General features: G+C 44.8%; 1 protein-coding gene across 4 annotated transcripts in view; it reads right to left on the reverse strand.

Moving 5' to 3' along the window:
• Positions 1-25,679, reverse strand: part of LOC139569906 (kelch domain-containing protein 3-like) — a 124,430-nt gene extending 98,751 nt beyond the window's left edge. For all 4 annotated transcript variants that reach the window (XM_071391232.1, XM_071391233.1, XM_071391235.1 and 1 more), the window contains exons 1-2: positions 25,567-25,679; positions 14,096-14,355 (exon numbers count right to left, since the gene is read on the reverse strand). In XM_071391232.1, coding sequence (XP_071247333.1) covers positions 14,096-14,249 — 154 coding nt within the window. In that variant the 5' untranslated portion in view covers positions 14,250-14,355; positions 25,567-25,679. The remainder of the gene's footprint in view (positions 1-14,095; positions 14,356-25,566) is intronic.
• Positions 25,680-27,557: the final 1,878 nt, after the last annotated feature.

Raw genomic sequence — 27,557 nt, forward strand, 5'->3', positions numbered from 1 at the left:
TAGTATTACTACAGAGAGACACTAGTATTACTACAGAGAGACACTAGTATTACTACAGAGAGACACTAGTATTACTACAGAGAGACACTAGTATTACTACAGAGAGACACTAGTATTACTACAGAGAGACACTAGTATTACTACAGAGAGACACTAGTATTACTACAGAGAGACACTAGTATTACTACAGAGAGACACTAGTATTACTACAGAGAGACACTAGTATTACTACAGAGAGCCACTAGTATTACTACAGAGAGCCACTAGTATTACTACAGAGAGCCACTAGTATTACTACAGAGAGACACTAGTATTACTACATAGAGACACTAGTATTACTACAGAGAGCCACTAGTATTACTACAGAGAGACACTAGTATTACTACAGAGAGACACTAGTATTACTACAGAGAGACACTAGTATTACTACAGAGAGACACTAGTATTACTACAGAGAGACACTAGTATTACTACAGAGAGACACTAGTATTACTACAGAGAGACACTAGTATTACTACAGAGAGACACTAGTATTACTACAGAGAGACACTAGTATTACTACAGAGAGACACTAGTATTACTACATAGAGCCAGACACTAGTATTACTACAGAGAGCCAGACACTAGTATTACTACAGAGAGCCACTAGTATTACTACAGAGAGACAGACACTAGTATTACTACATAGAGCCACTAGTATTACTACAGAGAGACACTCGTATTACTACAGAGAGCCAGACACTAGTATTATTACAGAGAGACGCTAGTATAACTACAGAGAGACGCTAGTATTACTACAGAGAGACAGACACTAGTATTACTACAGAGAGACACTAGTATTACTACAGAGAGACACTAGTATAACTACAGAGAGACGCTAGTATTACTACAGAGACCCAGACACTAGTATTACTACAGAGAGACAGACACTAGTATTACTACAGAGACACTAGTATTACTACAGAGAGACAGACACTAGTATTACTACAGAGAGACAGACACTAGTATTACTACAGAGAGACACACACTAGTATTACTACAGAGAGACAGACACTAGTATTACTACAGAGAGACAGACACTAGTATTACTACAGAGAGACAGACACTAGTATTACTACAGAGAGGCAGACACTAGTATTACTACAGAGAGGCAGACACTAGTATTACTACAGAGAGACAGACACTAGTATTACTACAGAGAGACAGACACTAGTATTACTACAGAGAGCCAGACACTAGTATTACTACAGAGAGCCAGACACTAGTATTACTACAGAGAGACAGACACTAGTATTACTACAGAGAGCCAGACACTAGTATTACTACAGAGAGCCAGACACTAGTATTACTACAGAGAGCCACTAGTATTACTACAGAAAGCCAGACACTAGTATTACTACAGAGAGCCACTAGTATTACTACAGAGAGCCAGACACTAGTATTACTACAGAGAGACACTAGTATTACTACAGAGAGACACTAGTATTACTACAGAGAGACACTAGTATTACTACAGAGAGACAGACACTAGTATTACTACAGAGAGACAGACACTAGTATTACTACAGAGAGCCAGACACTAGTATTACTACAGAGAGCCAGACACTAGTATTACTACAGAGAGCCAGACACTAGTATTACTACAGAGAGCCACTAGTATTACTACAGAAAGCCAGACACTAGTATTACTACAGAGAGCCACTAGTATTACTACAGAGAGCCAGACACTAGTATTACTACAGAGAGACACTAGTATTACTACAGAGAGCCAGACACTAGTATTACTACAGAGAGCCAGACACTAGTATTACTACAGAGAGCCAGACACTAGTATTACTACAGAGAGACACTAGTATTACTACAGAGAGCCAGACACTAGTATTACTACGGAGAGACACTAGTATTACTACGGAGAGACACTAGTATTACTACAGAGAGACAGACACTAGTATTACTACAGAGAGACAGACACTAGTATTACTACGGAGAGACACTAGTATTACTACGGAGAGACACTAGTATTACTACAGAGAGACACTAGTATTACTACAGAGAGACAGACACTAGTATTACTACAGAGAGACAGACACTAGTATTACTACAGAGAGACACTAGTATTACTACAGAGAGACACTAGTATTACTACATAGAGCCAGACACTAGTATTACTACAGAGAGACAGACACTAGTATTACTACAGAGAGACAGACACTAGTATTACTACAGAGAGCCAGACACTAGTATTACTACAGAGAGCCAGACACTAGTATTACTACAGAGAGCCACTAGTATTACTACAGAGAGCCACTAGTATTACTACAGAGAGCCAGACACTAGTATTACTACAGAGAGACACTAGTATTACTACAGAGAGACACTAGTATTACTACAGAGAGACACTAGTATTACTACAGAGAGCCAGACACTAGTATTACTACGGAGAGACACTAGTATTACTACAGAGAGACACTAGTATTACTACAGAGAGACAGACACTAGTATTACTACAGAGAGACACTAGTATTACTACAGAGAGACACTAGTATTACTACAGAGAGACACTAGTATTACTACATAGAGCCAGACACTAGTATTACTACAGAGAGACAGACACTAGTATTACTACAGAGAGCCAGACACTAGTATTACTACAGAGAGCCAGACACTAGTATTACTACAGAGAGCCACTAGTATTACTACAGAGAGCCACTAGTATTACTACAGAGAGCCACTAGTATTACTACAGAGAGCCACTAGTATTACTACAGAGAGCCAGACACTAGTATTACTACAGAGAGACACTAGTATTACTACAGAGAGACACTAGTATTACTACAGAGAGCCAGACACTAGTATTACTACAGAGAGCCAGACACTAGTATTACTACAGAGAGCCAGACACTAGTATTACTACAGAGAGCCAGACACTAGTATTACTACAGAGAGCCAGACACTAGTATTACTACATAGAGCCAGACACTAGTATTACTACATAGAGCCAGACACTAGTATTACTACAGAGAGACAGACACTAGTATTACTACGGAGAGACACTAGTATTACTACAGAGAGACACTAGTATTACTACAGAGAGCCAGACACTAGTATTACTACATAGAGCCAGACACTAGTATTACTACATAGAGCCAGACACTAGTATTACTACATAGAGCCAGACACTAGTATTACTACGGAGAGCCAGACACTAGTATTACTACGGAGAGACACTAGTATTACTACAGAGAGACACTAGTATTACTACAGAGAGACAGACACTAGTATTACTACAGAGAGACACTAGTATTACTACAGAGAGACACTAGTATTACTACAGAGAGACACTAGTATTACTACAGAGAGACAGACACTAGTATTACTACAGAGAGACACTAGTATTACTACAGAGAGACACTAGTATTACTACAGAGAGACACTAGTATTACTACATAGAGCCAGACACTAGTATTACTACAGAGAGACACTAGTATTACTACAGAGAGACACTAGTATTACTACAGAGAGCCAGACACTAGTATTACTACAGAGAGCCAGACACTAGTATTACTACAGAGAGACACTAGTATTACTACAGAGAGACAGACACTAGTATTACTACGGAGAGACACTAGTATTACTACAGAGAGACACTAGTATTACTACAGAGAGCCAGACACTAGTATTACTACAGAGAGCCAGACACTAGTATTACTACAGAGAGCCAGACACTAGTATTACTACAGAGAGCCAGACACTAGTATTTCTACAGAGAGCCAGACACTAGTATTACTACAGAGCCAGACACTAGTATTACTACAGAGCCAGACACTAGTATTACTACAGAGAGACACTAGTATTACTACAGAGAGCCAGACACTAGTATTACTACAGAGAGCCAGACACTAGTATTACTACAGAGAGACACTAGTATTACTACAGAGAGACACTAGTATTACTACAGAGAGACACTAGTATTACTACAGAGAGACACTAGTATTACTATAGAGAGACACTAGTATTACTACAGAGAGACACTAGTATTACTACAGAGAGACACTAGTATTACTACAGAGAGACACTAGTATAACTACAGAGAGACACTAGTATTACTACATAGAGACACTAGTATTACTACAGAGAGACACTAGTATAACTACAGAGAGACACTAGTATAACTACAGAGAGACACTAGTATTACTACAGAGAGACACTAGTATAACTACAGAGAGACACTAGTATTACTACATAGAGACACTAGTATTACTACAGAGAGACAGACACTAGTATTACTACAGAGAGACAGACACTAGTATTACTACAGAGAGACAGACACTAGTATTACTACAGAGAGCCAGACACTAGTATTACTACAGAGAGCCAGACACTAGTATTACTACAGAGAGACAGACACTAGTATTACTACAGAGAGCCAGACACTAGTATTACTACAGAGAGCCAGACACTAGTATTACTACAGAGAGCCACTAGTATTACTACAGAAAGCCAGACACTAGTATTACTACAGAGAGCCACTAGTATTACTACAGAGAGCCAGACACTAGTATTACTACAGAGAGACACTAGTATTACTACAGAGAGACACTAGTATTACTACAGAGAGACACTAGTATTACTACAGAGAGACAGACACTAGTATTACTACAGAGAGACAGACACTAGTATTACTACAGAGAGCCAGACACTAGTATTACTACAGAGAGCCAGACACTAGTATTACTACAGAGAGCCAGACACTAGTATTACTACAGAGAGCCACTAGTATTACTACAGAAAGCCAGACACTAGTATTACTACAGAGAGCCACTAGTATTACTACAGAGAGCCAGACACTAGTATTACTACAGAGAGCCAGACACTAGTATTACTACAGAGAGACACTAGTATTACTACATAGAGCCAGACACTAGTATTACTACAGAGAGCCAGACACTAGTATTACTACAGAGAGCCAGACACTAGTATTACTACAGAGAGACACTAGTATTACTACAGAGAGCCAGACACTAGTATTACTACAGAGAGCCAGACACTAGTATTACTACAGAGAGCCAGACACTAGTATTACTACAGAGAGACAGACACTAGTATTACTACAGAGAGACAGACACTAGTATTACTACGGAGAGACACTAGTATTACTACGGAGAGACACTAGTATTACTACAGAGAGACACTAGTATTACTACAGAGAGACAGACACTAGTATTACTACAGAGAGACAGACACTAGTATTACTACAGAGAGACACTAGTATTACTACAGAGAGACACTAGTATTACTACATAGAGCCAGACACTAGTATTACTACAGAGAGACAGACACTAGTATTACTACAGAGAGCCAGACACTAGTATTACTACAGAGAGCCAGACACTAGTATTACTACAGAGAGCCACTAGTATTACTACAGAGAGCCACTAGTATTACTACAGAGAGCCAGACACTAGTATTACTACAGAGAGACACTAGTATTACTACAGAGAGACACTAGTATTACTACAGAGAGACACTAGTATTACTACAGAGAGCCAGACACTAGTATTACTACGGAGAGACACTAGTATTACTACAGAGAGACACTAGTATTACTACAGAGAGACAGACACTAGTATTACTACAGAGAGACACTAGTATTACTACAGAGAGACACTAGTATTACTACAGAGAGACACTAGTATTACTACATAGAGCCAGACACTAGTATTACTACAGAGAGACAGACACTAGTATTACTACAGAGAGCCAGACACTAGTATTACTACAGAGAGCCAGACACTAGTATTACTACAGAGAGCCACTAGTATTACTACAGAGAGCCACTAGTATTACTACAGAGAGCCACTAGTATTACTACAGAGAGCCAGACACTAGTATTACTACAGAGAGCCAGACACTAGTATTACTACAGAGAGACACTAGTATTACTACAGAGAGCCAGACACTAGTATTACTACAGAGAGCCAGACACTAGTATTACTACAGAGAGCCAGACACTAGTATTACTACAGAGAGCCAGACACTAGTATTACTACAGAGAGCCAGACACTAGTATTACTACAGAGAGCCAGACACTAGTATTACTACATAGAGCCAGACACTAGTATTACTACATAGAGCCAGACACTAGTATTACTACAGAGAGACAGACACTAGTATTACTACGGAGAGACACTAGTATTACTACAGAGAGACACTAGTATTACTACAGAGAGCCAGACACTAGTATTACTACATAGAGCCAGACACTAGTATTACTACATAGAGCCAGACACTAGTATTACTACATAGAGCCAGACACTAGTATTACTACGGAGAGCCAGACACTAGTATTACTACGGAGAGACACTAGTATTACTACAGAGAGACACTAGTATTACTACAGAGAGACAGACACTAGTATTACTACAGAGAGACACTAGTATTACTACAGAGAGACACTAGTATTACTACAGAGAGACACTAGTATTACTACAGAGAGACAGACACTAGTATTACTACAGAGAGACACTAGTATTACTACAGAGAGACACTAGTATTACTACAGAGAGACACTAGTATTACTACATAGAGCCAGACACTAGTATTACTACAGAGAGACACTAGTATTACTACAGAGAGACACTAGTATTACTACAGAGAGCCAGACACTAGTATTACTACAGAGAGACACTAGTATTACTACAGAGAGACAGACACTAGTATTACTACGGAGAGACACTAGTATTACTACAGAGAGACACTAGTATTACTACAGAGAGCCAGACACTAGTATTACTACAGAGAGCCAGACACTAGTATTACTACAGAGAGCCAGACACTAGTATTACTACAGAGAGCCAGACACTAGTATTTCTACAGAGAGCCAGACACTAGTATTACTACAGAGCCAGACACTAGTATTACTACAGAGCCAGACACTAGTATTACTACAGAGAGACACTAGTATTACTACAGAGAGCCAGACACTAGTATTACTACAGAGAGCCAGACACTAGTATTACTACAGAGAGACACTAGTATTACTACAGAGAGACACTAGTATTACTACAGAGAGACACTAGTATTACTACAGAGAGACACTAGTATTACTACAGAAAGCCAGACACTAGTATTACTACAGAGAGCCACTAGTATTACTACAGAGAGCCAGACACTAGTATTACTACAGAGAGCCAGACACTAGTATTACTACAGAGAGACACTAGTATTACTACATAGAGACACTAGTATTACTACAGAGAGACACTAGTATTACTACAGAGAGACACTAGTATTACTACAGAGAGACACTAGTATAACTACAGAGAGACACTAGTATTACTACATAGAGACACTAGTATTACTACAGAGAGACACTAGTATAACTACAGAGAGACACTAGTATAACTACAGAGAGACACTAGTATTACTACAGAGAGACACTAGTATTACTACAGAGAGACACTAGTATAACTACAGAGAGACACTAGTATTACTACATAGAGACACTAGTATTACTACAGAGAGACACTAGTATTACTACAGAGAGACACTAGTATTACTACAGAGAGACACTAGTATTACTACAGAGAGCCACTAGTATAACTACAGAGAGACACTAGTATTACTACAGAGAGACACTAGTATTACTACAGAGAGACACTAGTATTACTACAGAGAGACACTAGTATTACTACAGAGAGCCACTAGTATTACTACAGAGAGCCACTAGTATTACTACAGAGAGACACAAGTATTACTACAGAGAGACACAAGTATTACTACAGAGAGACACTAGTCTTACTACATAGAGACACTAGTATTACTACAGAGAGCCACTAGTATTACTACAGAGAGACACTAGTATTACTACAGAGAGACACTAGTATTACTACAGAGAGACACTAGTATTACTACATAGAGACACTAGTATTACTACAGAGAGACACTAGTATTACTACAGAGAGACACTAGTATTACTACAGAGAGACACTAGTATTACTACAGAGAGACACTAGTATTACTACATAGAGACACTAGTATTACTACAGAGAGACACTAGTATTACTACAGAGAGACACTAGTATTACTACATAGAGACACTAGTATTACCACATAGAGACACTAGTATTACTACAGAGAGACACTAGTATTACTACAGAGAGACACTAGTATTACTACATAGAGACACTAGTATTACTACAGAGAGACACTAGTATTACTACAGAGAGACACTAGTATTACTACAGAGAGACACTAGTATTACTACAGAGAGACACTAGTATTACTACAGAGAGACACTAGTATTACTACATAGAGACACTAGTATTACTACAGAGAGACACTAGTATTACTACATAGAGACACTAGTATTACTACAGAGAGACACTAGTATTACTACAGAGAGACACTAGTATTACTACAGAGAGACACTAGTATTACTACAGAGAGACACTAGTATTACTACAGAGAGACACTAGTATTACTACATAGACACTCGTATTACTACAGAGAGACACTAGTATTACTACAGAGAGACACTAGTATTACTACAGAGAGACACTAGTATTACTACAGAGAGACACTAGTATTACTACAGAGAGACACTAGTATTACTACAGAGAGACACTAGTATTACTACAGAGAGACACTAGTATTACTACATAGAGACACTAGTATTACTACAGAGAGACACTAGTATTACTACAGAGAGACACTAGTATTACTACATAGAGACACTAGTATTACTACAGAGAGACACTAGTATTACTACAGAGAGACACTAGTATTACTACAGAGAGACACTAGTATTACTACAGAGAGACACTAGTATTACTACAGAGAGACACTAGTATTACTACATAGAGACACTCGTATTACTACAGAGAGACACTAGTATTACTACAGAGAGACACTAGTATTACTACAGAGAGACACTAGTATTACTACATAGAGACACTAGTATTACTACAGAGAGACACTAGTATTACTACAGAGAGACACTAGTATTACTACAGAGAGACACTAGTATTACTACAGAGAGACACTAGTATTACTACAGAGAGACACTAGTATTACTACAGAGAGACACTAGTATTACTACAGAGAGCCAGACATCAATGACATGCATGTCAGTCTCTCTTGGCTCAAAGTGGAGGAGAGATTGACTTCATCATTACTTGTTTTTATGAGAGGTATTGACATGTTAAATGCACCGAGCTGTCTGTTTGAACTACTGGCACACAGCTCAGACACCCATTCATACCCCACAAGACATGCCACCAGAGGTCTCTTCACAGTCCCCAAGTCCAGAACAGACTATGGGAGGTGCACAGTACTACATAGAGCCATGACTACATGGAACTCTATTCCACATCAGGTAACTGATGCAGCTGTAGAATCAGATTTAAAAAACAGATAAAAAAATACACCTTATGGAACAGCAGGGACTGTGAAGAGACACACACACTGGTACAGACACACACACACTGGTACAGACACACACACACTGGTACAGACACACACACACTGGTACAGACACACACACACTGGTACAGACACACACACACTGGTACAGACACACACACACTGGTACAGACACACACACACTGGTACAGACACACACACACTGGTACAGACACACACACACTGGTACAGACACACACACACACTGGTACAGACAGACACACACTGGTACAGACACACACACACTGGTACAGACACACACACACTGGTACAGACACACACACACAGGTACAGACACACACACACACAGGTACAGACACACACACACACTGGTACAGACACACTGGCACAGGCACACACACACACACTGGCACAGGCACACACACTGGTACAGACACACACACTGGTACAGACACAAACACACTGGTACAGACACACACACACTGGTACAGACACACACACACACAGGTACAGACACACACACACACAGGTACAGACACACACACACACAGGTACAGACACACACACACAGGTACAGACACACACACACACAGGTACAGACACACACACACACTGGTACAGACACACACACACACTGGTACAGACACACACACACACACTGGTACAGACACACACACACTGGTACAGACACACACACACTGGTACAGACACACACACACTGGTACAGACACACACACACTGGTACAGACACACACACACTGGTACAGACACACACACACTGGTACAGACACACAAACACTGGTACAGACACACACACACACTGGTACAGACACACACACACTGGTACAGACACACACACACACACACACACTAACCCCATTCCCCAGGTCCTGCTCTATACTGACTGACCCCATTCCCCAGGTCCTGCTCTTCTGTACTTACTGACCCCATTCCCCAGGTCCTCTTCTATACTTACTGACCCCATTCCCCAGGTCCTGCTCTTCTATACTTACTGACCCCATTCCCCAGGTCCTGCTCTTCTATACTTACTGACCCCATTCCCCAGGTCCTGCTCTTCTGTACTTACTGACCCCATTCCCCAGGTCCTGCTCTTCTGTACTTACTGACCCCATTCCCCAGGTCCTCTTCTATACTTACTGACCCCATTCCCCAGGTCCTCTTCTATACTGACTGACCCCTTTCCCCAGGTCCTCTTCTATACTGACTGACCCCATTCCCCAGGTCCTGCTCTTCTGTACTTACTGACCCCATTCCCCAGGTCCTCTTCTATACTTACTGACCCCATTCCCCAGGTCCTCTTCTATACTTACTGACCCCATTCCCCAGGTCCTCTTCTATACTGACTGACCCCATTCCCCAGGTCCTCTTCTATACTGACTGACCCCATTCCCCAGGTCCTCTTCTATACTGACTGACCCCTTTCCCCAGGTCCTCTTCTATACTGACTGACCCCATTCCCCAGGTCCTGCTCTTCTGTACTTACTGACCCCATTCCCCAGGTCCTCTTCTATACTTACTGACCCCATTCCCCAGGTCCTGCTCTTCTGTACTTACTGACCCCATTCCCCAGAACCTCTTCTATACTGACTGACCCCTTTCCCCAAGTCCTCTTCTATACTGACTGACCCCTTTCCCCAGGTCCTCTTCTATACTTACTGACCCCATTCCCCAGGTCCTGCTCTTCTGTACTTACTGACCCCATTCCCCAGGTCCTCTTCTATACTTACTGACCCCATTCCCCAGGTCCTCTTCTATACTTACTGACCCCATTCCCTAGGTCCTCTTCTATACTGACTGACCCCATTCCCCAGGTCCTCTTCTATACTGACTGACCCCTTTCCCCAGGTCCTCTTCTATACTTACTGACCCCATTCCCCAGGTCCTGCTCTTCTGTACTTACTGACTCCATTCCCCAGGTCCTGCTCTTCTGTACTTACTGACCCCATTCCCCAGGTCCTGCTCTTCTGTACTTACTGACCCCATTCCCCAGGTCCTGCTCTTCTATACTGACTGACCCCATTCCCCAGGTCTTGCTCTTCTATACTGACTGACCCCATTCCCCAGGTCCTCTTCTATACCTACTGACCCCTTTCCCCAGGTCCTCTTCTATACCTACTGACCCCTTTCCCCAGGCCCTCTTCTATACTTACTGACCCCTTTCCCCAGGTCCTCTTCTATACTTACTGACCCCTTTCCCCAGGTCCTCTTCTATACTTACTGACCCCATTCCCCAGGTCCTGCTCTTCTGTACTTACTGACCCCATTCCCCAGGTCCTCTTCTATACTTACTGACCCCATTCCCCAGGTCCTCTTCTATACTTACTGACCCCATTCCCCAGGTCCTCTTCTATACTTACTGACCCCATTCCCCAGGTCCTCTTCTATACTGACTGACCCCATTCCCCAGGTCCTCTTCTATACTGACTGACCCCTTTCCCCAGGTCCTCTTCTATACTTACTGACCCCATTCCCCAGGTCCTGCTCTTCTGTACTTACTGACTCCATTCCCCAGGTCCTGCTCTTCTGTACTTACTGACCCCATTCCCCAGGTCCTGCTCTTCTGTACTTACTGACCCCATTCCCCAGGTCCTGCTCTTCTATACTGACTGACCCCATTCCCCAGGTCTTGCTCTTCTATACTGACTGACCCCATTCCCCAGGTCCTCTTCTATACCTACTGACCCCTTTCCCCAGGTCCTCTTCTATACCTACTGACCCCTTTCCCCAGGTCCTCTTCTATACTTACTGACCCCTTTCCCCAGGTCCTCTTCTATACTTACTGATCCCTTCCCCAGGGCCTCTTCTATACTGACTGACCCCATTCCCCAGGTCCTCTTCTATACTGACTGACCCCTTTCCCCAGGTCCTCTTCTATACTTACTGACCCCTTTCCCCAGGTCCTCTTCTATACTTACTGACCCCATTCCCCAGGTCCTCTTCTATACTTACTGACACCATTCCCCAGGTCCTCTTCTATACTGACTGGCCCCATTCCCCAGGTCCTCTTCTATACTGACTGACCCCATTCCCCAGGTCCTCTTCTATACTGACTGACCCCATTCCCCAGGTCCTCTTCTATACTGACTGACCCCATTCCCCAGGGCCTCTTCTATACTGACTGACCCCATTCCCCAGGTCCTCTTCTATACTGACTGACCCCATTCCCCAGGGCCTCTTCTGTACTGACTGACCCCATTCCCCAGGTCCTCTTCTATACTGACTGACCCCATTCCCCAGGTCCTCTTCTATACTGACTGACCCCATTCCCCAGGTCCTCTTCTATACTGACTGACCCCATTCCCCAGGTCCTCTTCTATACTGACTGACCCCATTCCCCAGGTCCTCTTCTATACTGACTGGCCCCATTCCCCAGGTCCTCTTCTATACTGACTGGCCCCATTCCCCAGGTCCTCTTCTATACTGACTGGCCCCATTCCCCAGGTCCTCTTCTATACTGACTGACCCCATTCCCCAGGTCCTCTTCTGTACTGACTGACCCCATTCCCCAGGTCCTCTTCTACACTGACTGGCCCCATTCCCCAGGTCCTCTTCTACACTGACTGGCCCCATTCCCCAGGTCCTCTTCTGTACTGACTGACCCCATTCCCCAGGTCCTCTTCTAAACTTACTGACCCCTATCCCCAGGTCCTCTTCTGTACTGGCTGACCCCATTCCTCAGGTCCTGATCTTCTACACTGACTGACTCCTTTCCCCAGGTCCTCTTCTACACTGACTGACCCCATTCCCCAGGTCCTCTTCTATACTGACTGGTCCTCTTCTATACTGACTGAACCCATTCCCCAGGTCCTCTTCTATACTGACTGACCCCATTCCCCAGGTCCTCTTCTATACTGACTGGCCCCATTCCCCAGGTCCTCTTCTATACTGACTGACCCCATTCCCCAGGTCCTCTTCTATACTGACTGACCCCATTCCCCAGGTCCTCTTCTATACTGACTGACCCCATTCCCCAGGTCCTCTTCTATACTGACTGACCCCATTCCCCAGGTCCTCTTCTATACTGACTGACCCCATTCCCCAGGTCCTCTTCTATACTGACTGACCCCATTCCCCAGGTCCTCTTCTATACTGACTGACCCCATTCCCCAGGTCCTCTTCTATACTGACTGACCCCATTCCCCAGGTCCTCTTCTATACTGACTGGCCCCATTCCCCAGGTCCTCTTCTATACTGACTGACCCCATTCCCCAGGTCCCCTTCTATACTGACTGACCCCATTCCCCAGGTCCTCTTCTATACTGACTGACCCCATTCCCCAGGTCCTCTTCTATACTGACTGACCCCATTCCCCAGGTCCTCTTCTACACTGACTGACCCCATTCCCCAGGTCCTCTTCTATACTGACTGACCCCATTCCCCAGGTCCTCTTCCTTTCTTCCAACTCATCTGAAGAACTACACTACTTCATAATGACCGACAGATCCTGATGTCACCATGACATCAGAGGGCAAAATGATAGATCTTAAGATGAAAGTGGTTAGATTACAATATCAAAGGACTGGCCTTTTGAAGTTGAGAAAGGAGGTAATTTAGGGAAAGACGAGCATGCATGGGACCTAGAACTGACGGACCCTAAGCCCAGACGGTCATATCATCAATAATCGAGCTGTGTTTGGTCTATAACAGCTACCTGTGTTGAAGATGTGCACATCTATCTGTCTCAGCGTCTCGTAGTCGTCTCCAGAGCAGTATCCTCCGAAGGAGTACACCTTGTGTCCCACGGAGACGGCAGCATGGTTCACCCTCCGCGGCCCTCCGTCCAGGTGGGTTGTCCAGCGCCACATCCCACGCCCCTCAGCTAGCACCTCACCTGTCCTCCTCACCCTGGCAGCCTGTCACTACACCATCACCCTGTGTTCTGCTGACACCTCATCCACCATCAGACACCACCTACCCAGACAGAGAGGAGAGGTGTTACAGCCATTCAGACAGACACGACCTACCCAGACAGAGAGAGAGAGGAGAGGTGTTACAGACAGACACCACCTACCCAGACAGAGAGAGAGGAGAGGTGTTACAGCCATTCAGACAGACACTACCTACCCAGACAGAGAGAGAGAGGAGAGGTGTTACAGACAGACCCTACCTACCCAGACAAGAGAGAGAGGAGAGGTGTTACAGACAGACACCACCTACCCAGACAGAGAGAGAGAGGAGAGGTGTTACAGCCATTCAGACAGACACTACCTACCCACACTAGAATAATACCGATTATTGGAGGACCAAAAAAAAGCCGATACCGATTAATTGGCCGATTTTTTATTTATTTATTTGTAATAATGACAATTACAACAATACTGAATGAACACTTATTTTAACTTAATATAATACATCAATAAAATCTATTTAGCCTCAAATAAATAATTAAACATGTTCAATTTGGTTTAAATAATGCAAAAACAAAAAGTGTTGGAGAAGAAAGTAAAAGTGCAATATGTGCCATGTAAGAAAGCTAACGTTTAAGTTCCTTGCTCAGAACATGAGAACATATGAAAGCTGGTGGTTCCTTTTAACATGAGTCTTCAATATTCCCAGGTAAGAAGTTTTAGGTTGAGGTTATTATAGGAATTATAGGACTATTTCTCTCTCTACGATTTGTATCTCATATACCTTTGACTATTGGATGTTCTTATAGGCACTTTAGTATTGCCAGTGTAACAGTATAGCTTCCGTCCCTCTCCTCGCTCTGGGCTCGAACCAGGAACACATCGACAACAGCCACCCTCGAAGCAGCGTTACTCATGCAGAGCAAGGGGAACAACTACTCCAAGTCTCAGAGCGAGTGACGTTTGAAACGCTATTAGTGCGCACCTCGCTAACTAGCTAGCCATTTCACATCGGTGACACCAGCTTAATCTCACAGCGAAGAGCTGCTGGCAAAACGCACGAAAGTGCTGTTTGAATGAATGCTTACGAGCCTGCTGGTGCCTACCACCGCTCAGTCAGACTGCTCTATCAAATCATAGACTTAATTATATCATAATAACACACAGAAATACGAGCCTTAGGTCATTAATATGGTCAAATCCGGAAACTATCATCTCGAAAAAAAGCCGTTTATTCTTTCAGTGAAATATGGAACCGTTCCGTATTTTATCTAACGGGTGGCATCCATCAGTCTAAATATTCCTGTTACATTGTACAACCTTCAATGTGATGTCATAATTACATAAAATTCTGGCAAATTAGTTCGCAACGAGCCAGGCGGCCCAACCTGTTGCATATACCCTGACTCTGTTGCAAGAGAAGTGACACCATTTTTCCTAGTTAAAAGAAATTCATGTTAGCAGGCAATATTAACTAAATATGGAGGTTTAAAAATATATACTTGTGTATTGATTTTAAGAAAGGCATTGATGTTTATGGTTAGGTACACGTTGGCGCAACGACAGTCCTTTTTGCGAATGCCACCGCATCAATTATACGCAACGCAGGACACACAAGATAAACTAGTAATATCATCAACCATCAAGCTTTTTTCCGGATGCCCCAAACAATCGGAAAGGGGATTCATCAGAGAAAATTACTTCACCTCAGGCCTCCAATCCCTGTTCCTTTTGCAGAATATCAGTCTGTCCCTGATGTTTTTCCTGGAGAGAAGTGGCTTCTTTGCTGCCCTTCTTGACACCAGGCCATCCTCCAAAAGTCTTCGCCTCACTGTACGTGAAGGTGCACTCACACCTGCCTGCTGCCATTCCTGAGCAAGCTCTGTACTGGTGGTGTCCCGATCCCGCAGCTGAATCAACTTTAGGAGACGGTCCTGGCGCTTGCTGGACTTTCTTGGGCGCCCTGAAGCCTTCTTCACAACAATTGAACCCCTCTCCTTGAAGTTCTTGATGATCCGATAAATGGTTGATTTAGGTGCAATCTTACTGGCAGCAATATCCTTGCCTGTGAAGCCCTTTTTGTGCAAAGCAATGATGACGGCACGTGTTTCCTTGCAGGTAACCATGGTTGACAGAGGAAGAACAATGATTCCAAGCATCACCCTCCATTTGAAGCTTCCAGTCTGTTATCCGAACTCAATCAGCATGACAGTGATCTCTAGCCTTGTCCTCGTCAACACTCACACCTGTGTTAACGAGACTATCACTGACATGTCAGCTGGTCCTTTTGTGGCAGGGCTGAAATGCAGTGGAAATGTTTTTTGAGGATTCAGTTCATTTGCATGGCAAATGCAATTTTGCAATTAATTGCAATTCATCTGATCACTCTTGATAACATTCTGGAGTATATGCAAATTGCCATCATACAAACTGAGGCAGCAGACTTTGTGAAAATGAATGTGTGTCATTCTCAAAACTTTTAGCCATGACTGTATATCCGGAGAGAGCCATCATTCCGTGAAACAGAGTATGTTACAGTCCCTGATGTTTCTCTGGTAGGAGATCCTCGCCCTGAGCTTGTCTATTTTATTTGTCCAGAGACTGAACATTAGCGAGTAATAGAAGTCCACTTCGAATACCGCTTCTCCGCCGGCAGCGTCTTGGAGCAGCCTCTGGGATAAGTTCAATTGCCCTGGAGGGTACAAACAAAGGATCCAATTGGGAAAGTCGTATTCCTGGTCGTAATGCTGAAGAGTTACCACCGCTCTGATATCCAAAATGTATTTCCGGCTGTATGCAACACAAAAAACGTTCTTGGCTAATAATGTAAGAAACAACACAAAAAAAATCAAAAATACTGCCATGTCTGCCGGCGCCATCATCGAAACCAGGCGTTGTATGGGATGGTCATAAACTGCAGTAATTTATGTCTGAGATATGAACATGAACGGGGATTCAAACATCTGTATCTATTCATCATCATCAGCTTCTACCTGGTCTTCCTCACATTTCTGTACGGGAAGTGGTGTCATCGGGAAAAGCCTGTATCAGCCCTTGATACAGTTTGGAAAACAACTTTTGAGGTTTGTCAAAATAGCATCTAGCTTGTCCAGTGTTTAATGCACAGAGAGAATAAAGTGTTCTATTTGCAAAAATCAACCTCACCTCTGTCAGACTGGTCTTCCCTAGCTGCCTGATCCTGTTGAAACCCCACAGACTGGTCTTCCCTGGCTGCCTGATCCTGTTGAAACCCCACAGACTGGTCTTCCCTGGCTGCCTGATCCTGTTGAAACCCCACACGGGATGACATCAGGGGGCAACTAACTGTCTGGTAGAGAACGCAGTGATGACATCCAAGAGGGCCAACCAACTGTCTGGTAGAGAACGTGATGATGACATCAGGAGGCCAACCAACTGTCTGGTAGAGAACGCAGTGATGACATCCAAGAGGGCCAACCAACTGTCTGGTAGAGAACGCAGTGATGACATCCAAGAGGGCCAACCAACTGTCTGGTAGAGAACGTGGTGATGACATCAGGGGGCCAACTAACTGTCTGGTAGAGAACGTGGTGATGACATCCAAGAGGGCCAACCAACTGTCTGGTAGAGAACGTGGTGATGACATCAGGAGGCCAACCAACTGTCTGGTGGAGAACGTGGTGATGACATCCAAGAGGGCCAACCAACTGTCTGGTAGAGAACGTGGTGATGACATCCAAGAGGGCCGACCAACTGTCTGGTAGAGAACGTGGTGATGACATCAGGAGGCCAACCAACTGTCTGGTGGAGAACGTGGTGATGACATCCAAGAGGGCCAACCAACTGTCTGGTAGAGAACGTGGTGATGACATCAGGAGGCCAACCAACTGTCTGGTGGAGAACGTGGTGATGACATCCAAGAGGGCCAACCAACTGTCTGGTAGAGAACGTGGTGATGACATCCAAGAGGGCCGACCAACTGTCTGGTAGAGAAGGCAGTGATGACATCAGGGGGCCAACCAACTGTCTGGTAGAGAACGTGGAGATGACATCAGGGGGCCAACCAACTGTCTGGTAGAGAACGCAGTGATGACATCAGGAGGCCAACCAACTGTCTGGTGGAGAACGTGGTGATGACATCCAAGAGGGCCAACCAACTGTCTGGTAGAGAAGGCAGTGATGACATCAGGGGGCCAACCAACTGTCTGGTAGAGAACGTGGAGATGACATCAGGGGGCCAACCAACTGTCTGGTAGAGAACGCAGTGATGACATCAGGAGGCCAACCAACTGTCTGGTGGAGAACGTGGTGATGACATCCAAGAGGGCCAACCAACTGTCTGGTAGAGAACGTGGTGATGACATCAGGGGGCCAACCAACTGTCTGGTAGAGAACGCAGTGATGACATCAGGAGGCCAACCAACTGTCTGGTAGAGAACGTGGTGATTGACATCCAAGAGGGCCAACCAACTGTCTGGTAGAGAACGTGGTGATTGACATCAGGAGGCCAACCAACTGTCTGGTAGAGAACGTGGTGATTGACATCCAAGAGGGCCAACCAACTGTCTGGTAGAGAACGTGGTGATGACATCAGGAGGCCAACCAACTGTCTGGTAGAGAACGTGGTGATTGACATCCAAGAGGGCCAACCAACTGTCTGGTAGAGAACGTGGTGATGACATCAGGAGGCCAACCAACTGTCTGGTAGAGAACGTGGTGATGACATCCAAGAGGGCCAACCAACTGTCTGGTAGAGAACGTGGTGATGACATCCAAGAGGGCCAACCAACTGTCTGGTAGAGAACGCAGTGATGACATCAGGGGGCCAACCAACTGTCTGGTAGAGAACGTGGTGATGACATCAGGGGGCCAACCAACTGTCTGGTAGAGAACGTGGTGATGACATCAGGGGGCCAACCAACTGTCTGGTAGAGAACGCAGTGATGACATCAGGAGGCCAACCAACTGTCTGGTGGAGAACGTGGTGATGACATCCAAGAGGGCCAACCAACTGTCTGGTAGAGAACGTGGTGATGACATCAGGGGGCCAACCAACTGTCTGGTAGAGAACGCAGTGATGACATCAGGAGGCCAACCAACTGTCTGGTAGAGAACGTGGTGATTGACATCCAAGAGGGCCAACCAACTGTCTGGTAGAGAACGTGGTGATGACATCAGGAGGCCAACCAACTGTCTGGTAGAGAACGTGGTGATTGACATCCAAGAGGGCCAACCAACTGTCTGGTAGAGAACGTGGTGATGACATCAGGAGGCCAACCAACTGTCTGGTAGAGAACGCAGTGATGACATCAGGGGGCCAACCAACTGTCTGGTAGAGAACGTGGTGATGACATCAGGGGGCCAACCAACTGTCTGGTAGAGAACGCAGTGATGACATCAGGAGGCCAACCAACTGTCTGGTAGAGAACGTGGTGATTGACATCAGGAGGCCAACCAACTGTCTGGTAGAGAACGTGGTGATGACATCCAAGAGGGCCAACCAACTGTCTGGTAGAGAACGTGGTGATGACATCAGGAGGCCAACCAACTGTCTGGTAGAGAACGTGGTGATGACATCAGGGGCCAACCAACTGTCTGGTAGAGAACGTGGTGATGACATCAGGAGGCCAACCAACTGTCTGGTAGAGAACGCAGTGATGACATCAGGGGGCCAACCAACTGTCTGGTAGAGAACGCAGTGATGACATCAGGAGGCCAACCAACTGTCTGGTAGAGAACGTGGTGATGACATCCAAGAGGGCCAACCAACTGTCTGGTAGAGAACGTGGTGATGACATCAGGAGGCCAACCAACTGTCTGGTAGAGAACGCAGTGATGACATCAGGAGGCCAACCAACTGTCTGGTAGAGAACGCAGTGATGACATCCAAGAGGGCCAACCAACTGTCTGGTGGAGAACGCAGTGATGACATCAGGGGGCCAACCAACTGTCTGGTAGAGAACGTGGTGATGACATCAGGGGGCCAACCAACTGTCTGGTAGAGAACGTGGTGATGACATCCAAGAGGGCCAACCAACTGTCTGGTAGAGAACGCAGTGATGACATCAGGGGGCCAACCAACTGTCTGGTAGAGAACGTGGTGATGACATCAGGGGGCCAACCAACTGTCTGGTAGAGAACGTGGTGATGACATCAGGGGGCCAACCAACTGTCTGGTAGAGAACGTGGTGATGACATCAGGGGCCAACCAACTGTCTGGTAGAGAACGCAGTGATGACATCAGGGGGCAACCAACTGTCTGGTAGAGAACGTGGTGATGACATCCAAGAGGGCCAACCAACTGTCTGGTAGAGAACGTGGTGATGACATCAGGGGGCCAACCAACTGTCTGGTAGAGAACGTGGTGATGACATCCAAGAGGGCCACCAACTGTCTGGTAGAGAACGCAGTGATGACATCAGGAGGCCAACCAACTGTCTGGTAGAGAACGTGGTGATGACATCAGGGGGCCAACCAACTGTCTGGTAGAGAATGCAGTGATGACATCAGGAGGCCAACCAACTGTCTGGTAGAGAACGCAGTGATGACATCAGGGGGCCAACCAACTGTCTGGTGGAGAACGCAGTGATGACATCAGGGGCCAACCAACTGTCTGGTAGAGAACGCAGTGATGACATCAGGGGGCAACCAACTGTCTGGTAGAGAACGTGGTGATGACATCCAAGAGGGCCAACCAACTGTCTGGTAGAGAACGTGGTGATGACATCAGGGGGCCAACCAACTGTCTGGTAGAGAACGTGGTGATGACATCAGGAGGCCAACCAACTGTCTGGTAGAGAACGCAGTGATGACATCAGGGGGCCAACCAACTGTCTGGTAGAGAACGTGGTGATGACATCCAAGAGGGCCACCAACTGTCTGGTAGAGAACGCAGTGATGACATCAGGAGGCCAACCAACTGTCTGGTAGAGAACGTGGTGATGACATCAGGGGGCCAACCAACTGTCTGGTAGAGAACGTGGTGATGACATCAGGAGGCCAACCAACTGTCTGGTAGAGAACGCAGTGATGACATCAGGGGGCCAACCAACTGTCTGGTAGAGAACGTGGTGATGACATCAGGAGGCCAACCAACTGTCTGGTAGAGAACGCAGTGATGACATCAGGGGGCCAACCAACTGTCTGGTAGAGAACGTGGTGATGACATCCAAGAGGGCCACCAACTGTCTGGTAGAGAACGCAGTGATGACATCAGGAGGCCAACCAACTGTCTGGTAGAGAACGTGGTGATGACATCAGGGGGCCAACCAACTGTCTGGTAGAGAACGCAGTGATGACATCAGGAGGCCAACCAACTGTCTGGTGGAGAACGCAGTGATGACATCAGGGGCCAACCAACTGTCTGGTAGAGAACGTGGTGATGAGTTCTATGGGCAGGACCCTATAGAAGCAGACCATTTTACTTCTCAGCTTCTTGACTAATCAAATCAAAATCAAATTTTATTTGTCGCATGTGCCGAATACAACAGGTGTAGACCTTAGTGAAATGCTTACTTACGAGTCCTTAAGCATTTCACTCTAAGGTTGTATTCAGTGCACGTGACAAATAAAATTTGATTTGATTAGTCAAGAAGCTGAGATGAAAAATGGCAGCTTTATAGGGTCCTGCCTCTCGCTAAATAGTAGAAAGTTGATGATTCAGTCGACATTCCTATCAGTCGTAAACTATGGCCACATCTGAATGAACGCAGCTGACACTTCATTAAAGTCGTTGGATGCAGTTTAAGTGAACAATATGATTTATAAAAGACAGCTATTCATCCATCCAGATGCCCAGGTATTTGTAAGCACGGACACGATCAATATGGACACCATCAACAGTACATATGATTAAATCATCGGACTTATTTTTATGCGCTCCAGAGAACATCATATACTTAGTTTTACCTGCAATCAATACTAATTTCAGGTCTATAAAGTTTTGATGTAATACAATGGCAGTGTTCTGCAGAGATGAATCTGGGCAGGTGAACACCACTGGTTGATGGAGCAGAAGGTGCTGCAGTGGACTTGCTGTAGCTAGCAAGCTCCTGGATGAGCAGCTCCCTGAAGGTTAGCTGTGAGATGGGGGGCTGTCTCTATCAATTTCCTCTCTAATTTGGGTTAAATCTGTATACCTAGACTTTGTTTTAGCTTTTCCTGATTTATTCGCCATAATTTAAATATATAAACTTGTTGAAAATGCTATTGAATATGTACTGCTATGTGTAACACTTGTGGCTCCGTCAAGTAGGATTTGAAATGGCGAATGAACCTCTTTTACGCCAGAGTTTACGACAAAGGCTGGTCTTCAAACGTATAACCATTGCATATTGCCGTTTACCTCAGCTCATTGGCTATCTTCCAAGCTAGATTTCAAGATGATCAGTGGTCATTGGGCCAAAATACAGTCAATCAACGATAGACCGGTCCTACCATTGGTGCGCAATGAGGTCATTGATTGGTGTCTTCAAATCGGTTTGTTTCGGGTCAATACGTCCCGGGAAAAGAGCCATCATGTATGTGTTAGTAACAACCAGAGGATTGTAATGAAACCAACCATGACTGGATAAACGTTTGTTTAGTGTGTGTAATTACCACGAACGCTTCGTCCAAAGTTGAATGAGACAGAAATCATGACACAACCGGTTTACAAATGTTTCGTGTTAGGCTATAAAAATTGATTTTATCAAACAAAACGAACATTCACTGTGTAGTTAGGACACTTGGCATTGCCACCAGAGGAAGATCTTCAATGGTAAGCGATTTATTTTATTGTTATTTCTGACTTTCGTGATGCTAATGCTTGGTTGGAAAATGCTAGTAATACTTTTGTGTATGGGGCGCCGTCCTCAGAAAATCACATGTTTGCTTTTGCAGTAAACCTTTTTGAAATCTGACACAGTGGCTGGATTAATAAGACGTTCATCTTTTAAATGATGTAAGATACATGTATTTACAAGAACGTTTAATACAACGAATGGTGTATTTAAAATGTTAGCTCTCTGCAGTTTCACCGGATGTTGGCCTGGTGGGACGTTAGCGTCTCACCTACCCTAGAGAAGTTAACCAACAATGCAGTTCAAGAAATAGAGTTAAGAAAATATTTACTAAATAAAGTAGGAAATAAAATAAAAAGTAATACAATAAAATAACGAGGCTATAAACAGGGGGTATCGGTACCGAGTCAATGTGACATGCTGGTAGAAATTAGGTAAAATGGATTTAAGTTTGCCTGCATTAAAGTCCCCGGCCACTAGGAGCACCGCTTCTGGATGAACATTTTCTTGTTTGCTTATGGCCTTATACAGCTCATTGAGTGGGGTCTTAGCACCAGCATCGGTTTGTGGTGGTAAATAGACAGCTACGAATAATATAGATGAGAACTCCTCTTGGTAGATAGTGCGGTCTACTGGCGGGCAATACCTCGAGACTTCTTTAATATTAGATATCGCGCACCAGCTGTTATTGACAAATAGACACACACCCCTCCCTCGTCTTACCAGACGTAGCTGCTCTGTTCTGCCAATGCAGCCAGCTCTATATTATCCACGTCGTTCAGCCACGACTCGGTGACATAAGATATTAGTTTAATATCCCTTTGGTAGGATAAACTTGATCTACGATTAAGACTATTTTCCCAATGATTGCATGTTGCCAATAGTACTGATGGTAGCGGTGGTTTACCCACTCGCCTACAAATTCTCACAAGGCACCCCGACCGCCGCCCCCGTTTTCTCAATCTTTTCTTCCCGTGAATGACTGGGATTTGGGGCTGGTCTCAAGAAAGCAGTATTTCCTTAGCGTCAGACTCATTAAAGAAAAGATCTTTGTCCAGTTTGAGGTGAGTAATCGCTCTTCTTATGTCAAGAAGCTCTGGACATCATCTGCTAGTTTCTTTATTTTTATTTCACCTTCATTTAACCAGGTAAGCTAGTTGAGAACATAGCTTCTCATGAATAACAGAGTGCAATACTCCCTGATGTCTCTCAATGTCAGACAGACTAGTTGGGTAATAACAAGCTATAATCACTGAAATTGACTGGCATAGGAATTGACAATGCAGATCCAGTTAGCCAATCTGTCTAGAACTAGCTAGGTATACATAACTACCAAGTACACTGCCCAAACAAAGTCCCCAGTCCTAAAAACATACCCCACCCCTTTCCTCAAAACATAAACCCATGTCCCTCTCCTCTGCAGAACATTGCTGGCTAGTTGTGCCTAACTACCAGGTACTCTGCCAAAACAAAAACACCCCCAGTCCTAAAAACATATCCCCAGGTATGAGTCCCAAATGTCACTCTCCACTATATAGTGCACTACTGTTGACCAGAGCTCTATGGACTATTTGGGAATAGGGTGCCATTTAGGACGCAACCATGTCCTGTCCTCTGGTCCACTCTCAACCAGACTGTGTCTGCTGTTCCAGTGACCTCCAACAGCTCTTATAAATAAACCCTCAGAGGACTAATAATGCACACCCTTCTATTTCCAGATGACCCAATGGCCGCTATTACAGGACACATGCCAAAACACTACTAGTTACTGATTTCAGAATCTAAATGTTTCCTTACCGAGCCAGCTAACTAAGATCTGAGTTTCTCTAGCTATCTAAACGTTTGTGCAAGTGTCAAAGTAGCTAGCTAACTTGACTAGTTAGCAATGATCTGTTGCCGTCTGACAAATATAACTACTGCTACCAACCTCTGGCTAGAGTAGCAAACCAAACAGTTAGGTTTGACTGATTAAATAATGCCCACAGCTTCTTTGACGACTAACGTTAGAGAGAAAGGGTGTTTACTTTGTGAATGCATGCCACCTAGCTACCTCTAGCCAGCCAACTAACTAACGTTAGCAATACACCTCATATCAAGAGTAGCCAGCTAACGTTAGCTAGCTTAGCAAAGTAGCTACGCTAGCTACCCAGCCAGATAGTTTAGCCAACCAGCTAACTTATCTAACGTTACTTGGGATATAACGTTAGTAGACAACATTGAACATGACCAAAACAAAAACACATAGGATGTTAGCTATGCAGATATCTAACGTTGGCCATATGTAAATTACCGTTAGCTGCTTGGTAGTTAGCTAACGTTATCTACCTAGCTAGCTATCCAAAAGGTGCTATGCAAGCTAGATAGCTATCAAACTTGGCAGCTAACGACCGACATCTATTACACAATTGCAATTACCAATTTGCAAAGGTTAGTAAGATAATCTTGTATTAGCCAAAGGTGTCACTCTGAGTTAACACGAACATCTATTTGCGACCGTTATTGCTAACCAACATTACCTTGGAAGCTAGACGGTGAACGCAATCCCTTCTCGGCCCTCGTGACGTAATGTTTACAGTGTCAGACTTCTTCTTCAACTTCGACAAAATGGCTGTCCGCAAACAGATGTTAAAGGATCATGCCGCCACCTACTGTGCTGAAGTGTGTAGTCAATCACAGTTCAAATCAAATCATATCAAATTGTATTTTATTTATCACATGCGCCGAATACAACAGGTGTAGACCTTACAGTGAAATGCTCACTTACGAGCCCTTAACCAACAATGCAGGTAAAAAAAATACGGATAAGAATAAGAAATAAAAGTAACAACTAATTAAAGAGCAGCAGTAAAATAACAATAGCGAGACTATATACAAGGGGGTACCGATACAGAGTCAATGTGCGGGGGCACCGGTTAGTTGAGGTAATATGTACATGTAGGTAGAGTTATTAAAGTGACTATGTATAGATGATAACAACAGAGAGTAGCAGCGGAGTAAAAGAGGGCGGGGCTATGCAATTAGTCTGGGTAGCCATTTGATTAGCTGTTCAGGACTCTTTTGGCTTGGGGGTAGAAGCTGTTTAGAAGCCTTAGACCAAGACTTCGCGCTCCGGTACCGCTTGCCGTGCAGTACCAGACAGAACAGTCTATGACTAGGGTGGCTGGAGTCTTTGAATTTTTTGGGGGCCTTCCTCTGACATCGCCTGGTATATAGGTACTGGAAGGCAGGAAGCTTGGCCCCAGTGATGTACTGGGCCGTCCGCACTACCCTCTGTAGTGCCTTGCGGTCAGAGGCCGAGCAGCTACCATACCAGGCAGTGATGCAACCAGTCAGGATGCTCTCGATGGTGCAGCTGTAGAACCTTTTGAGGATCTGAGGACCAATGACAAATATTTCCAGTCTCCTGAGGGGGAATAGGTTTTGTCGTGCCGTCTTCACAATTGTCTTGGTATGTTTGGACCAAGATAGTTTGATTGTGATGTGGACACCAAGGATCTTGAAGCTCTCAACCTGCTCCACTACAGCCCCGTCAATGAGAATGGGGGCGTGCTCGGTCCTCTTTTTCCTGTAGTCCACAATCATCTCCTTTGTCTTGATCACGTTGAGGGAGAGGTCGTTGTCCTGGCACCACACGGTCAGGTCTCTGACCTCCTCCATATAGGCTGCCTCGTCGTTGTCGGTGATCAGGCCTACCACTGTTGTGTTGTTGGCAAACTTAATGATGGTGTTGGCGTCGTGCCTGGCCGTGCAGTCATGAGTGAACAGGGAGTACAGGAGGGGACTGAGCACGCACCCCTGAGGGGCCCCTGTGATGAGGATCAGTGTGGCGGATGTGTTGTTACCTACCCTTACCACCTGGGGGCGGCCCGTCAGGAAGTCCAGGATCCAGTTGCAGAGGGAGGTGTTTAGTCCCAGGGTCCTTAGCTTATTGATGAGCTTTGAGGGCACTATGGTGTTGAACGCTGAGCTGTAGTCAATGAATAGCATTCTCACATAGGTGTTCCTTTTGTCCAGGTGGGAAAGGGCAGTGTGGAGTGCATAGAGATTGCATCATCTGTGGATCTGTTGGGGCGGTTTGCTAATTGGAGTGGGTCTAGGGTTTCTGGGATAATGGTGTTGATGTGAGCCATGACCAGCCTTTTAAAGCATTTCATGGTTACAGATGTGAGTGCTATGTGTCGGTAGTCATTTAGGAAGTTTACCTTAGTGTTCTTGGGCACATGGACTATGGGGGTCTGCTTGAAACATGTTGGCTTTACAGACTCTGACAGGGAGAGGTTGAAAATGTCAGTGAAGACACTTGACAGTTGGTCAGCGCATGCTCGCAGTACACGTCCTGGTAATCCGTCTGGCCCTGCGGCCTTGTGAATGTTGACCTGTTTAAAGATCTTACTCACATCGGTTGCGGAGAGCGTGATCACACAGTCTTCTGGAACAGCTGGTGCTCTCATGCATGTTTCAGTGTTATTTGCCTCAAAGTGAGCATAGAAGTAGTTTAGCTCGTCTG

Source organism: Salvelinus alpinus, chromosome 3 (assembly GCF_045679555.1).
Source record: "Salvelinus alpinus chromosome 3, SLU_Salpinus.1, whole genome shotgun sequence".
Lineage (NCBI taxonomy): Eukaryota > Metazoa > Chordata > Actinopteri > Salmoniformes > Salmonidae > Salvelinus > Salvelinus alpinus.